This window comes from Emiliania huxleyi (genome assembly GCF_000372725.1).
Source record: "Emiliania huxleyi CCMP1516 chromosome Unknown EMIHUscaffold_14, whole genome shotgun sequence".
NCBI lineage: Eukaryota > Haptophyta > Isochrysidales > Noelaerhabdaceae > Emiliania > Emiliania huxleyi.
Genome location: NW_005201192.1, coordinates 691,180 through 706,293, shown reverse-complemented (window position 1 = coordinate 706,293; position 15,114 = coordinate 691,180). Strand labels below are relative to the sequence as shown.

The following is a 15,114-nucleotide window of genomic DNA, read 5'->3' as shown; positions in this document are numbered from 1 at the left end:
AGTTTGTTTGTTGTTGTGCATAACACACACTCTCTGTCTCTCTCTCTCTCACGCCTTGCCCTTGGAGTGCGTGTTCGAGTTTTTCGTGCGAGAGATCCCTGCGTTTCTAAGTCTTAAGCGCCAGATGGCACTGTGGCAGCTCTGTTCGGCTCCGCTCGGCTCCGCTCGGCTCCTTGGGCTCCACTACATACACTCTCGCCTCCACGCTCCAGCCCTCCACTCGCTCCACTCAGCTCAGCGCCCAGAGGGTGTGCATGACCTAGCTGAGCGCCACAAGCCCAGCTCGTCAGACCTGGCGCTTAAGACTTAGAAGTGCCTAAAAGGGATCTCCGAGTCTCCTCCCTGCTCCTACCTGACAAGGCTCAAGGCACAAGGGAGAGGGACAGCGGCAGGCTCGCAGCTCCTAGCGACCTTTCGGTTCATCACGGCAGTCTCTCCTGGTTTATCAGCAGCTTTTTCTTTTCCCGTGGTGTACCTGTGTTAGTGCCAGTGGAGTGCGCGCCAGTCGCAGTCCTGTGCCCAGACCCCAGTGCGCAGTGGTCCGTGAGAGGGAGGTGGCTTCGCTAAATAAATTATTTTCCTGTGCTTCTTAGATGCCAGTGCGCGCCAGTCCCGTGCCCGACAGCAACGGCGTCGTCCTCGGACCTCGCAACCCGCAACGGTGGAGTCACTTCTCGCAACCGGCACTTTGTTTTGAGAAGTTCCTCCGTCTCGGCCGCCTCCACTACGAGGACAACATCTCCTCGCCCGAGTAGCGAGTTCGTCCCGACCAGCGACCAGTTGCGCTGAGCCGCCGACATCTGGACGAAGGCTCGAAGGCTCTCGACAAGACGACCTCCCTCAAGCACCGAGCCAAGCTCGTCCGCTGATCTACTAGATCGGCTTCTCCCATGTGAGCCATGTTGTTCAATTGACATCCAGTCGACCGCTCCGATAGGCTACTCGAGTACTACCTTGAGCCCGGGAGACGGAAGGTCACTATGCTACGTTCACTACCTCGCGCCTCTGATCAGCGCGACGCCTGACCTTTGTTGTCTCACCTGCAGACAACGGGGGAGTGTGAGAGATAAGCATAAGGCCCGACTCAGGAGCTTTCACACGATCACACCTCTCCGATCCCAGACAGAGAGAGGAGACTTGCTTGTCCCAGAGAGTGTGTAGTTTCACCCCATCCCCAGGGCCTCCAGGGCTCGCACCTCAACCTCTCAACAGACCAGCGCAAAGCGCCATAGGACGTATTTTCTTCTCACTCAATAACAAGGCTGTGAACAGCTGAACAGTCCCATCCGTCGGGCCGAAGTCCTTCCCGGCTGTTTGCTTTGTGTGCAACCGCTCTTTTACATCGCTACATCCTCCCCGTTCACAGCCTTGTCAATGAGAACACCTCGAGAGAGGACACGTTGGCTCACACGGCAGCACTCTGCCAGGGGAGCAACAACTCTAACAAGCACGCCATCGGCCGCCGTGTGACACATGCGCTTGCTGCTTTGTGCCGGAGCGGTGGTGATGTTTTGTGCCCAGGTCGCGGCCATTCCGCGAGGCCGCCACTACCGCCTCAGACGCCGCCGCGGCCGGGCCAGGTGCGACGACTCCTGCGCCGCTGCTCTCGACGGCGTCTGCAGCGACGGCAGCAGTTTGTGGCGCAGTCCGCAGAGCCAGGAGCAGGTCCGAGTGCTCTGCGACCTCGGCACGGACTGCACAGACTGTGCGGGCGCCGGCGCCAGAGCAGGCGCGGCCGGGCTGCACCGCCTGGCCGCCGCCAGTGCCGCCTCGCTCAACGCCTCGAACACACTCCTCCTCCAAGAGAGGTCCGTCGAGGTCTTCGCGGCGTGGACCCGCACGCAGCCCGCCTTTCTGATGCCCTACACGACTGGGCGGGCCGACTTTGACGTCTCTGCCCACATGGAGCGCCACCGCGCCGTCGAGCCGCTGTACAATGTCTACTGGCGCCGGCTGACCGAGGCGTGCTGCGCCGACAACGGGCTCGTCATCGACGTGGGAGCAAACTTCGGGTACTACTCGCTGTACGCCGCCTCGCTCGGCTGCCGTGTCATCGCGTGGGAGCCGGTCCCCGTCTTCCGCGCCTTCCTCCGGATCGGCGTCGCCCTCAACAACCTCTCCCACCGAGTCGAGGTGCGCGAGTCGGTCGTGTCTGACGTCGCCGCGCAGCCCGTGGAGATGCGGGTGCCGGACCGTGGCATCTGGGGCACCGCGTCGGTGGGAGGGCTGAATGTCGACCCGGCGGTCAAGTCCAACACGTACACCGTCCACTCCACCACCGAGGCGCACCACCCCGCCGCCAGCCGACCGCAGCCTGGCCACGCCACGCCTCGCTGCGGGCCACGCCCCCTCACGCCCCCTCACGCCCCCGCCCCGCCCCGCCCCGCCAGGTGGTCGACGACGTCGTGCACGAGCAGCCGTGCGCGCTGAAGCTCGACGTTGAGGGGTACGAGCCGAAGGTGGTTGCCGGCATGAGGCGGCTGCTGCGCGAGGCGCCACCAAAGGCGAGCCGGCCTGCTGCTGTGTGTCTCCTCTCTCTCACGCCGGCTCACACGCTCACCCGCCCGGCACCGCCGCGCCCGAGGGGGTAGAGAGGCGACCGCCCAGCCGCGTCCGCAGGCGGTGCTCACCGAGTACTCCCCGGGCGTGGCGGAGCGGGCGCGCAGGCTCGTCGACTTGCGCGAGTTCGCGCACTCCCTCGAGGCCTTCGCCGCCGCCGGGCGAGGGGAGGAGCTGCCCGGCGCGGCATCTCGTCGGCCAGCCTCGGGTCATCCCGGCTCCTCGCGGTCCCTCTAGGTACAAGATGTACCACTTGCGGGGCGTGACCAAGTCGGGCGCTCTCAAAGGCAACTGGTCGCTGCTGCAGCTGCCACCGCTCGACGAGATCACGGCCGCCACCCTCGCGGCGGAGCGAAAGAATGCGGACAACGCCGCGCAAGACAGCCGCTCCGGCCACGAATACTCCGTGCCGTGGGACGTGCACCCCAGGTGGCGCCGCACCGCCGGGAGCACACTTCGCGCACCCGCCCCCGCACCCGTCCCCCGCACCCCGCACCCCGCACCCCGCACCCCGCACCCCGCCGCAGGTCGCTCCGCGCCGAGTTTGCGCACAACACGGACTTGCTGCTCGCCCTCGACCGCTCGGCCATCGCCACCGCGCGCGAGGTCGGCATCGACGCCGCCTCCGACCGCTTCGGGCTCGGCGGCGGCGACTGCCACGACACGATCCGCGACGGCAACCCCGCCGAGGTGATTGGGCGGCTGTGCATCGATCGGAATCGGACCATTGCCGAGGCCGTGGCCAAGGCGGAGCTGCCTCGCCCTCTGACGAGGCAGCAGCGGTCGCGCCACCAGCAGGTCAGCCGCCAGGCCCGCGGTTGGAGGCTGACGGGCTCGCCAGGCCAAAGGGGCCGAGAGATGGTGCGCCTCGCCGACTTTGAGGGTGGCGACATGAGACGGAGCGGGCGGAGAAGCTTGTCGCAGCTCAATCTGCTGTCCGAGCTGAAGGTGGGGCAGGTGCTAGAGGGATGAGAGAACAACGGAGGAGAACAAATTACGCCGGCGGGGTGCCGAAAATCGATGCCAAAATCTCGGTGCGTATGTGACATAATGAGTATGTGCCCGGGTCTGCCGGTGATCATGCTTTTTATAGAGTTGTATTCGTTGTGCTTTTTTTCAATATCTAGGCTCCTGAGTCGTCGTCCTCTGTGGGTGTGGCTCTGTGCGCGTGTGTGCGCCGCAGCCCCGCGCGCCGGCGCGGAGACTTTCTTTTCAGAGAGTTGTTTTGTTCTTCACAGCAAAGGAGAATAGACGGAGACCAAGACGTGTTATCAGAACTCTCACGGGACGTGCGAGTCAGGTCTAGGCGGCTCCCTCGTCATTGCCTGCCGCGGCCCGACGGCCACGACGCACCAGGGAGCCAAGAGGTGGTGCTGGTTCTCTTGGAACGCCGGGCACTCCGTGGATTCGGCGAGACGCACTCGAGACCCTCCAGGGCGTTGACGAGCGAGCCTTGCCTCTCCACCGCCACCCGGACCGCCATGCGCAGCGGCTCTGTGTTCGACCTCGCGGGTCCCTGCACCCACCCCTCGGCGAGCAAGGCGCGCGCTGTCGCACGCTTGCTCGGCTCTCTCATGAGCATCGCCTTGACGACCGCTTTGGCCTCGGAGGAGACCCCCGCCCAGCTGGCGTCGAATTTGTAGCGGCCGATGCGGTTGCGCTGGAGGACCTCCTCATCGTCGAGGCCCGGCGCAGCAAATGCCTCGCAGCCCGAGAGGAGCGCGTACAGCATCGCTCCAAGCGAGAAGACGTCCACGGAGGTGTCGTAGGGAAGGCCGGCGAGCACCTCGGGCGCCGTGTAGCCCGGTGTCCCCACGCACTCACACAGCTCATCGCCTGGCTCAGGCTGAGCCGCCAAGCCAAAGTCCGCGATGCGGATAGCCCCAACCTCGCCGTTGGCGCCGGCATCGACGAGCAGCACGTTCTCGGGCTTGAGGTCGCGGTGGACGATACCGCGGTCGTGCATGGTCGTGAGCGCCGAGAGCGCCTGCTGTAGCAGCCGGCTGACGTGCGCCTCGTTGTACTCGTCGTCGTCGAGCCGGCCGCCAGAGCTGAAGTGCGCGACGACGTGATCGTACAGCGTCCCGTAGGGCAGCAACTCCATCACCACCACCATCCGGCGAGGCTCGTCGTAAAAGTTGAAGACGGAGCAGATGTTGGGGTGGTAGTCAACCTGCCGCTGCAAATCTACCTCCTTCCTCAGCCGAGCCTTTGCGTTCCGCGAGAGCCCCACCTTGCTGATCAGCTTGGCCGCCATCCGCTCGCCCGACTGGAGGCACGTAACCGCATGGACCACCCCTTGACCTCCCTCGCCCAGCATGTCGCCGAGCTCGTACCGCTCCTCGAAATGGACTCGACTGCTCTCGAACGCATGCACCGCCGCCGACTTTCGGTGGCGGGAGAGGTGCGAGCGCCACAGGTCGCGGCTCCGACGGGCGCTGTCGGTGGCGCGCGCGCTCTCTGCGCCGCTAACAGAGGCTCGGTGCTGCGCGCTCTCGCGGGCGTTGACGAGCGCGGTGATGAGCAAGTTGCGCAGTGCGGTGGTGATCGCGGTCTGGCTCTCGCCAAAGTGGAGCAGCAGCTCGCGCTCCACGAGCGCGCCGCAGCAGATACTGCTTCCCGACCGGCCTCTACCAGTGATGCAGACGGCGAGGCCAAGTGGAGAGATGCCTGGGAAGGAGGTGGGCACGGCGCTGCCGACGCCACTGAGGTCAAAGTTCTCGGTGCCCGGCTCGGTGATGGAAGTTTCCTCCGCCTCGCGCGCCGCGTCGCGGTCTTGGAAGAAAACGAGCCGGTATGGCGTGATGACAACCCACCGCGAGCGCCACGTGCCGAGCCAGCGGCTCTTCTTGTGCACGTACCCCTCGAAGAGGACCCACTCGGAGCGCGAGGTGCGCAACGAGTTGAGGTCGTCGCTCGCCTCGCTGACTGAGTCGTTCACCGAGGCCGAGAGCCCGTCCGGCGAGTGCGAGTAGTGCGTCGAGTGCGAGCGATGCGAGTGGTGGTGGTGCGACTCGTGCTCGAGCGCAGCGAGGAAGACGTCGCTCGTGGCCGGCTGAGAAAAGTGGTGGAAGGAGATCTGCGTGGCTGATCGCAGCGCCTCGAGCGACGTCGCCGCGACGCAGTCCGTAAGCGTCACGACGTGCAGCCCCTTGTCGAAGGCGGTGCGCATAGTCGACTCAACACAGACGTTGGCGAGGAAGCCACATAGCCCAACGGTGCTGATGGAGTACTCCTGCAAGATTGCCTCGAGGTTGGTGCCCGTGAAGCAATCAAGGCCCTGTTTGTTCTGCAGCACCACATCCTACGACCCGGGGAGGGAGGGTGTACCGTGGTGCGGCAAAAGAAGGGTGTGATACGGCTGATGGCTCAAGCCTGGTCGTGCACCGGGACAGACATCTCGGCGCCCCATGAGCCGCGCAAGAAGAGGCCGCGATAGAGGCCGGTCATCATGCCAGCACGTGCGTCGGCAGAAGCGACCTTTGGGTCGACCACATTTGGACAGTGGATGATTAGCACACCTCGCTCGCGCGCGCCAGCGATAAGCTCAAGGCTTTTCTGAAGCATGCGCGTGGCCTCCAGCACGACTCGCACGGAGGCATACAGCCCGCCCCGCGGGTCCGTGAATTCATTCTGGTACTCAATCAGCAGCAGGGCAGTGGTCCGCCGCGAAATGTGAAGCTTTGGTGACATATTGTCCCTCGTTTACGCGGAGGGGCCGGCTGCGGTGGACGGTCTTCAAGACCTCCTTCGAAAAAAGATTCGTTTTCCCGATTGTTCTTCAGAAACTATGGAGAGTTCACGTCATGACGGTTAGCCGCTGTCATGACGGTTAGCCGCTGTCATGACAGCTGCCAGCTGTCATACAGCAAACGACAGCGACAGTGACACCTACCTGTCACCAGCTGTCACCAGCTGTCACCAGCTGTCACCAGCTGTCACCAGCTGTCGTTGCTGCTGTCGTTGCTGCTGTCGTTGCTGCTGTCGTAACCATCCCCGACTGGTCCAACTGTCACTGCTGCTGTAATTGCGCAGCTGTCATTCCTGCTGTCATTGCTGCTGTCATCGCTGTCGTTGCTGCTGCTGTGCTGTCATTGCTGCTGTCATTGCTGCTGTCATTGCTGCTGTCATTGCTGCTGTCATTGCTGCTGTCATGAGCACCCCCGCAGGACAGTGTGTGGTGCCACTAGCGAGAGAGACAGGACACTCAAGATATAGATGCATGCGCGCGAGACCGCTCACTCGCACGCCCGACGCCACATGAGAAACCCTCTCAACAGTAGCCACGCACGCTCAGCAGCAGCGGGCGTGAGTCGGAGAATCTGCAAAACCCTTGCCCTCCTTCCTCCAGCATGTGCCGTGATGGGCTCCAGCGCTGGTTCATCTGCCGCTCAAAAATCTCACGCGAGCGAACGGTGTCAATCCTCAGCCGCGAGGATTGGGACCTTGAAATCACGATCACAAGCAAACGCGCAGAGCATTGAGCAACACACCTCGGGTTGAACCTCTCAAGGTGCATGCTGTCACCGGCAGTCTGCATGTGGATCGTAGACGATGACTATGGCTGGAATAAGCTCAAGTTCGTTCACGAGGGCTATGGCTGCCTCACGGCTGTGCCTGTGGCGCTGCCTCGCTGTCGCTGTCGCTGTCGCTGTCGCTGTCGCTGTCGCTGTCGCTGTCGCTGTCACTCGCGGGGCCCCGCGCTGACATTGTCACCGCCTGTCGTTGGCATTCACTGGCTTCACTGTCACTGTCACTATGGCTGTCACTGTTCCTGGTGCCTTTCACTCCTCCTTGGCAGCTGGCTGTCACCAGCTGTCACCAGCTGTCACCAGCTGTCACCAGCTGTCACCAGCTGTCGTTGCTGCCGTCGTTGCTGCTGTCGTTTCGCAGCCGCTGTCATGACATATTGACCACGTCATGACGGTTAACAGCCGTTTTAACCGTCATGACGTGAACTCTCCATAGTCTCTCACCTTCCTACCTAACCTAACCTAACGCCAATCATCCGGCCCGCTGCACTTCTTAGCTCCCCGGCGGCCCTGGGTGTGCGGTTACCGACTGCACTCCAAGAGCAAGTGCTCCAACACCAAGTGCGGGTCCAAGCTCCAACTCCAAGCCGCAAGAGCGGTCCATCGTCCAACTCCAAGCACCAAAAAGGTTCGTTTGAAACTGTGAGGTGCGAAATCTCTGAGTCTGACCCTGTTCCCTGTGGGTGGTGGCGGCGTCAGATGTCTTCAGTTCCCCTGTGTCGCCCTCCTCTTCTTCTTTCGGATCGCTCGCGCCGCCTCTGGCTTGTGCGGAAGGGCGCCGCGAGCCGAGCCCTGCCGCCCCCCTGGCCCCTCCCCCGCTTCTTCCGTGCCCTCCTCGCTGCCGGCCCCCACCTCGTTCGCGCCCGCACGGAGCGAGCCGGCCGCCTCGAGCCTCTGCAGGAGCGCGCGGTGCGCCTCGAGGAGCCGCGCCACCTCCGCCGCCGCCGGGAGGGCAGCGCCGCCGCCGTCAGCCGTGTTGCCGTCGGCGTGCAGGCCCAGAGCCCGCAGCCACGCGTGCACTATCTCGCGCTCGGCGCGCCGCCACGCCTTGTGCTGCTCGTCGCTGAGCGCCAGCCGGTCCTGCACGAGCGGCAGCAGGCGCCCTCTTTCGTGGAGCAGGAGCAGCTCCGCGAGGGCGGGCGCCGAGTGCTGCACGCCGCCCCGCAGCGACACCCCGAGCAGCGGAGGAGCGGGCTCGCCGCGCTCGCCGCCCAGCGCCGCCGCCAGCCGTTCTTGCCACCGCCGAGGCACGCCCGACGGGCCGCCCACACACAACAGCAGGTCGCTCACGCCGCACCCTCGCAGCGACGCCGCCAGCGCGCCGGCGGCTGTTGTGTGCTCGAGTGGCGGCGCCGCGGCGTCCAGAAGCAGGGCAACGACGCGACCGCCGGCGGCGCGGGCCCTCACGGCCGCCGCCCACCCCGCCACCCACGCCCACATGCACTCGGGAGAGCCGTCGGGCGCAACCTCGAGCGGCGCGTGGGAGACGCCCGACGCCGCAGGCAGCTCGCCCGAGGCGGCGCGCAGCGCTGCGCCGATCACGACCGCCTCAGTGGCGCGCTTCGTGCCACGCTCACTCAGCCACCCGCCAAACTCGGCCAGGCTGTACCGGATCACTGCACGCGGAGAGACGAGCGCAAACTGAGCGACGGAGGGCCGGAAGAGAGCGCCCTCGGAGCAGCACATGCGCAGTGCCGTCTGCATGTTGTCCAGACGGCCACGCCACGCGTCGGCCACGCCACCGCACGCAGCACACAGCGCCGGCCCGCGCCCGCGCTCGTTGAGGTGCACGCCCGGAGAGCGCAAGCCGTCGCTGCCTCGCTGGTCCTCGGCGGTCTCGAGGTAGAGGACGTGCACGAGAGTGGCTGAGGAAGGCTTGTTCGACCGAGGAGGCCTGGAGCCTCGTTGCTTCCGCTTCATGGTGCAGTGGGGGAGGGGTCCGAGGGGGGGGGTGGTGCCGTGGGGAGACAGCGGGTCGGCCGGCGGACCGGAAGGCCGGGGCCGGAGGGCCCCGGGTGAGGCCTGGAGCCAACTGTCTGGGGTGGCGAGAGAGTCGAGCTGACTCGGCCTCTGCGAGTGGAATCGGGCCGTGCGGGTGCGAGCCCACCGCGCACCGGGGGTAGACCCGTCGCGGCGGCGGCTGGACCGCCGTGATCTACGACAAGAGGGACCGTGCCTTCCCGAGCTTAGTGAGGAGCCGGAGGAGGGGGAGGGCGAGCCGAGAACGATAGAGAGGCCGCGGATGCGGGCGCGACTCGCCGACCAGGGAGAGCCGGCCCGACCTCCCGGGGAGGGGTGGCGACGAGACACGATGCCGCCGCCCTCGCCCGGGGAGGCCCCGCCCGGGCTGTCAGCTCCCTCGGAGCCAATGGGGCTAGCCGGCGGAGGTGGGGCGGGGGGGCCGCCTCCGAAGAAGAGACATCAAAAACGAGTTCAGAGGCAGTGGGGCGACGCCCGAAAAGCGAGCAAGAGACCGAACCAGACCGAAGATTCGCCCTGATGGGTGCGGGACGAGGCCCCCGCGCCGGGGAGCCGCCGCGCAGCCGGGCAGTGTACACGTTAAGTAGTCGTGTGTGTACGTGACGGCTGACGGGTGGTGTCCGGTAGTGTCCGTGACCGTGTCCACTAGCTCCGAGTAGAGGGGGCGTTCTGCAGTTAAGGGGAAACCCGGTACACGGAGCCCTCTCGGAGACCCGTGTTTACTTTACGGCCCTTTCCCCGGGAACGCGCACCCCCTGGGCTAGGGCTCTCTTGCCCGCAACCCGATACCGATCATCCGGCCCGCTGGGTGCGCTTCTTATAGCTCCCCGGCCCTGGGGATGTGAGGTTAATGACTGCACTCCAAGTGTAGGCCGGTCGCTCCCCCGTCTTTAGACCCTGTTGAGTCGTTCCGGAACTTGAAGTTGACGCATCACAAAGAACCCAAATCCGACCCTGCCAACCGAGCAAGCCCATGGGGGACGCGAGGTCTTGCTCCACCTTCTCGGCGCTCGCGTCGCCCAACCTGAGAGCCTCAGCCGCCATGCCGGGGCACATCTTGACCGGAGCGACTCAACAGGTGGTGGCGCGGAGCCACGGCGAAGGACGCAAGCGCCGACGTGCCGACGGCGCCGAAGAGAAGCACAGCTTTCAGCAGCATCGCACAGCCGAGATCAGTTGTGCCACAAAAAGAAGTTTATACTCCCAGTGTCGTGCAAAAAAGAAATCAATGAGCTTCTAAGCCGCGCGTGGACACTAGAGGAGCCGGGGCCCGGTTTCCGCAGTGCTCTGCGCGGCGCATGGTGCCTCCGGACATTCGACTTGGACATTCGTCGGTCGACTTAGGTCGCCTTTTCCTTGAATACCCCTGAATGAAGGAACTTCCGCGCCCCAACCTACTAACCTATCACAACGCACCTCGTGCACGGCCTACTCCACTCCCGCGCCGTCCCGCGCCGTCCTCACTTGAGCGTGCTGAGGTACGCCACCACGTCCACTCGGTCCTTCTCCTTCTTGAAGCCCGGGAAGGCCATCGAGGTGCCCTTGACCACCTCCTTTGGCTTGGCCAGGAAAGAGAGCATCGTCTCCTCAGTCCAGGTCGAGTTGAAGCTCGACATCGCCTTGGTGTACTTGTACTGCGGTTGGCGATACGGGGCGTGAGCGGACGCGCGGACGGAAGCGAGCAGGGGGCAGGGGACCGCCGGGCTGGGGCGCGGCTGGCGGCGGCACCGCTTTGTCGTGCGCCGTCTGCGCGCCGATGATGCTGTAGAGGTTGGGGCCCTGCTTGCTGGGTCCGCCCTCGTTGCAAGTGTGACACGCGGCGCACTTCGCCTTGAACAGGGTGGCTCCCCTCGCGGTGTCGGCAGGCTCTGCCGGCGCACTCGCCGCCGCCGGCGCGTCTTTTGCCGTCGTCTCTGGAGCCTTGGCCGCCTTGTCGGGCGGCTTCTCGGTCTTCTTCTTCTTCTTCGGCTTGGACGCTGCTGGCGGCGCGGCGGCCGGCTGGGACTCGCCATTCTCCTTGTCCCACTCTTGCGAGGCATGCAGCCGGGCCTCATCGTGCAGCTTAGCGAGGAGAACCTCCTGGCGCATCCTCGCCTGCCGCGCTCGGATCAGGGCCTCGGTGTCCTGGCCAATACCCGTGGCGCCCGAGGCAGCCGCAGAGACCACACCGCCCATGGCCCCCCCCCCCCCGCACAGACCGAGGTGTCCGCCGGCGTACCAGGTAGACCCCGGGGGACAGGAATCGCGGAAATGTCGGCAAGATTACTGCATTTTTCTTTCCCCCCTCACCCCTTCCCACCTTCATACATACCACGCCGTGGTTTCTTAGCTCCGGCCGGCACTCAGGCCAGAGCCGCCGTAAGGAGTTTTATTGTTTCTCTAGGCACGGCGGCACGGACGGGACTGGCTGTGTTAGTGCCAGTGCGCGCCAGCCAGTCAGTCCCGCGCGCGTGATAGTGTCGTGCAAGGGAGTTTGGTTGTACGTTTACTCGAGGAGAGGTCTGCGGTCCGATCCGAGGGCGATGGCCGATGCCAGAGTCTGCCGCCGAGTCGGCTCTCTGGATGACGGGCAACACAAAACCAACATGGACGGGAAGACGCACACACACGCCTCCATCCACTCGCACTCCACTCAGAACACCGCAGACTTGAAAAGTGACAAGTGTGCGCGCCGCAGCGCGCAGGCGAGGAAGGAGCCCCTTCGGAATGGGGGTGAGGAGGCATCCCCTCCGGCTACGACAAGATGCACGGGATCTGTGGTCCTCACGGGGATGACCCGTCTCCTCCAGATCGAGACGGGACGGCCGAGCAGTATTCGTTCATTAATATAATTAATTGATGCATTTTGAGGAAAACGGACAATTAATCAGATGGAAGCAGGAAGCTTCCATCCCGGCGGCGTGGTTCGAATCCACACAAGCCGAAGGTGATGGGTTCGTGAGTCTGGAGGTCTCGGAAGCCCACCCATTGAGGAAGTGAGAACTCCTCCGCCCACCCTGATCATGCTGAACAAGCTCCTCTTGTAGCTCGATCGGTCACACCGCCATCACCGCCGACGTCTCCCAGTGAGATGATGGAGAGGGGGGACGACACCGCTCGATCTACCCTCTGGGGTCCCTCAGCGGCGTGCACCTCGATCCTGTACCGTGTTTGTTATGACCCCCCCCGCAATGAGCACGCCAGCGAGGGAGGGCGAGACGATCGAGGGGTCCCGTAGAGCTCTACCATGCGGAATCGACCCTATTGAGTGCGGGTCAGGAGGCCCTAAAACGGCGGGAGGGGTAGGGGTGCCGCTGTAGGGGTGTGGAGGGGTCCTGAGCCCTGGCTGTCAGGCTGTCAGGTGCTGTCAGGTGATCTGTCGGGCTGTCGGGCACTGTCACAGGTGCCTCTGTCAGACCAGCTGTCAGGTGCTGTCTCAGTGCTGTCGGGTGCTGTCGGGTGCTTGTCTGACATCAGAGGTGATCTGTAGCTGTCGGGTGCTGTCGGAGCTGTCGGGTGTTGCTGTCAGACGCTGTCGGAGCTGTCAGAGCTGTCAGGCTGCTGCTGCTGTCAGATCAGTGTCAGACGTAGGGCCGGTGCTGTCAGGTGCTGTCAGGTGGTGCTGTCGGGGTGCTGTCAGGCTCTGACACACACCTGCCACACTTATGACACTATCAAGAGGAGACCAGCAGGACTCTACTGCACATACTCTGTCTCTATGTACTCTGCCTCCGGTCCCACCATCTTCTTCATGGTGGACGTCACCATATCTTCTTGTCTGCCGCACTGAGAGAATAGAAGTAGCAGAGAGGCAGGATGGAAGGCTTCTTCAGGTACACCTTCGGCTGATGATCTGGTAGTTGCTGGTCCAGCGGAAGGCCCCTCCCCATCGTTGTGTCGCTCGTCAGCTTGTAGTACTTGCACGCTCTGTTCTGGTAGCGGGGTGATGCTCCGATAAACCCGCCGGATCTTCGACAAAAGCAGGGACATTTCTTTTTTTGGAAGGGTAGGTGTGAATACAGCTTTCTGGTAGGGTTACATCGACGAACTATGCGGCAATCGACTGGGGGGCAGCCCCCCAGCACATCCCGCACAGAGACCTGGATGTAACCCGATTGTGAGCGTGAGTGAAACCGCCGATGCGATTGCTCATTGCTCAGTCAGTGACCGACAGTCAGTCGCAGCAGACTTTGACGATTGGCGGCCTCGCGCCCTCAGTCGCCCTCCTCTACTAACGGCCCTGCCCCAGCCCAGATGCCTCATCCAGGGTGGTGCAACCACTCGCGCAGGGAGGGAGAGACAGTCGGCGATCTGCGCCGCGCAGATGAGCTCCGCCTCGTCTGCGTCGAGGACGTCCACCGCAGGGCTATCATAGCGCCATATGACGCACTGCCTGTTGTTCATTACTTCGCAGGTGCCAACGTCGAGGACAATCTCACTGGTGGCGGCTGCACTCCCGGCCGGCGGTAGGAGAGATGAAGGCTAATGTACTTGGCAGTGTACGGGGCCTTCCGGCGTGAACAGTGCCCCGGGACGAAAGAGGAGGCGACGTCTCTCTCGTCCACGAGCGCCTCGATGTGCGCATCGACGGTGTAACCAGCTTTGAGAGACGGGAACGAACGGCGGTGAATCGCCGACAGGTGCGCCTTCGTTCCTACCACCACTCCCACCACCGCCAGCTCCGCCGTGGACCTTGCCGGGCCCTCTGATGATGTAGTACCGTGGAGCAGCTAGTCCGAGCCGTTGTTGTACTCTGCTGTGGCGCCAGCTCGGTGTACAATACGGACGAAGACGGCCACAGCAACGGTGTAACCAGCGCGAGCAGGCAGCGCGAACCGCTGTGCCTCGGCGCGCCGGCCGCCGAAATCCTCTAATAAGAGTTCTTTGGCATAGGGGAACCCCAACCCTAAATTTTCTTCGCCTGCGGCGGGCCATCACTTGGATTCGCTGCTTTCGGATTCATTAGCTCTTTCGCACGCCTTTATCCGTCACTCCCCCGAAGATTGGAGGTGTTGATTTATGCACAAATCTATGTGTTGCGAGCGCTAGATGGCGAAATTTTCTTCGCCTCCGGCGGGGCCGCTCGCCGCGGGGCTAGAGAGGGACTTTTGTCGATGTCGGCTAGAAGTGCTGCACCTTTTTGAGAATTTCACCCAGCGGCAAAAGTGCTCCAAGATGAAGTGCTCCGCGCGCGAAAAAAGAAAATTCATACGTCTGCGCTTCTTACCTCCCCGGCCCTGGGTGTGCGGTTGCTGACTGCACTCCAAGTGCTCCAAGTGCAAGTGCCAAGTGCCTTTACGGCCATCAGCGGGCAACGCAATACAGTCGCCGAGGTCCGTGGTACGGAATAACAAGGGGGGGAAAGCACCGCGGCGGTGCGGGCAACTGGCCAACCGCTAGTCCCCTGTTGCCCCGGCAGCATCCACCTCCATCGCGTCCACACGAGCACAGACCTTCCGCCGCTTCAGCTGGAACTGCACGATAGCTCCTGGCGCGCGCTTCAGCGCTGCCGCCTCCTTCCCGCCTCCTCCCCCCGCCAGCGCCAGCAGGAGCGGGCCGGCTGCCTCCTCAGGCTCTCGCGCGGCCGCGGGCCGTACCGGCTCCGGCAGTGCAGGCAGCCCGATCGCGAGCCTCCAACGCCGGATCTCGTCGGCCCGCTCCTCGGGCGATGGCGACGGCGGCGGCTCCACCGGCGGCGGCTCCGCCTCCTCCACCTCCTCCGCCACCCCACTCGCCGGCGCCTCCGCTGCCTCCGCCGCCGCCGGCGCCTCTGCTGCCGCCCTCTCCTCGAGCCACTCCTTGAGCTCCGCCTCCTCTGCGCTCGCGACGCTGCGAAGGGCAGGCGCCCTCGCCGGAGAGGGCTGTGCGTGCGCGCCATCCGCCCCCGCCGCCCCCTCACTGCACGCCGCCGCGCCGCACGCCGCCGCATCCGCCTGGCCTGCCGGAGCCTGGCCGTCCGGCGCGCTGCCTGCCGTCTCTGGTTCGCCGCCTGCGCCGGTGGGCTGCGCTGCCGCCACGTCCGCTGGCTTGGCCCTCGCCGCACCTGCCGCCGCCGCCGCACCTG

At 64.4% G+C, this 15,114-nt stretch overlaps 4 protein-coding genes across 4 annotated transcripts; all 4 read right to left on the bottom strand.

Annotated features, from left to right (window-relative positions):
* Positions 1-4,042: 4,042 nt before the first annotated feature.
* On the bottom strand, positions 4,043-4,924 carry EMIHUDRAFT_43889 (hypothetical protein; the record flags this gene model as incomplete). The annotated part of the gene is made up of 1 exon (XM_005787855.1): positions 4,043-4,924. A coding segment is annotated over one exon (882 nt), but the record flags the coding sequence as incomplete, so codon positions are not given.
* Positions 4,925-5,662: 738 nt separating this feature from the next.
* On the bottom strand, positions 5,663-6,252 carry EMIHUDRAFT_63113 (hypothetical protein; the record flags this gene model as incomplete). The annotated part of the gene is made up of 2 exons (XM_005787854.1): positions 5,663-5,863; positions 5,953-6,252. Coding segments are annotated over 2 exons (501 nt in total), but the record flags the coding sequence as incomplete, so codon positions are not given.
* A 1,544-nt stretch (positions 6,253-7,796) lies between these two features.
* EMIHUDRAFT_201601 (hypothetical protein) lies at positions 7,797-9,011 on the bottom strand (the record flags this gene model as incomplete). Its single annotated transcript, XM_005787853.1, has 2 exons — positions 7,797-8,429; positions 8,559-9,011. The coding sequence occupies 2 exons, from the start codon at positions 9,009-9,011 to the stop codon at positions 7,797-7,799; spliced, it is 1,086 nt and encodes a 361-aa protein (XP_005787910.1).
* A 1,418-nt stretch (positions 9,012-10,429) lies between these two features.
* EMIHUDRAFT_352094 (putative cytochrome c) lies at positions 10,430-11,250 on the bottom strand. The gene is made up of 2 exons (XM_005787852.1): positions 10,800-11,250; positions 10,430-10,705 (listed from the first exon to the last, which is right to left on the bottom strand). The coding sequence occupies exons 1-2, from the start codon at positions 11,244-11,246 to the stop codon at positions 10,532-10,534; spliced, it is 621 nt and encodes a 206-aa protein (XP_005787909.1). The 5' UTR covers positions 11,247-11,250; the 3' UTR covers positions 10,430-10,531.
* Positions 11,251-15,114: the final 3,864 nt, after the last annotated feature.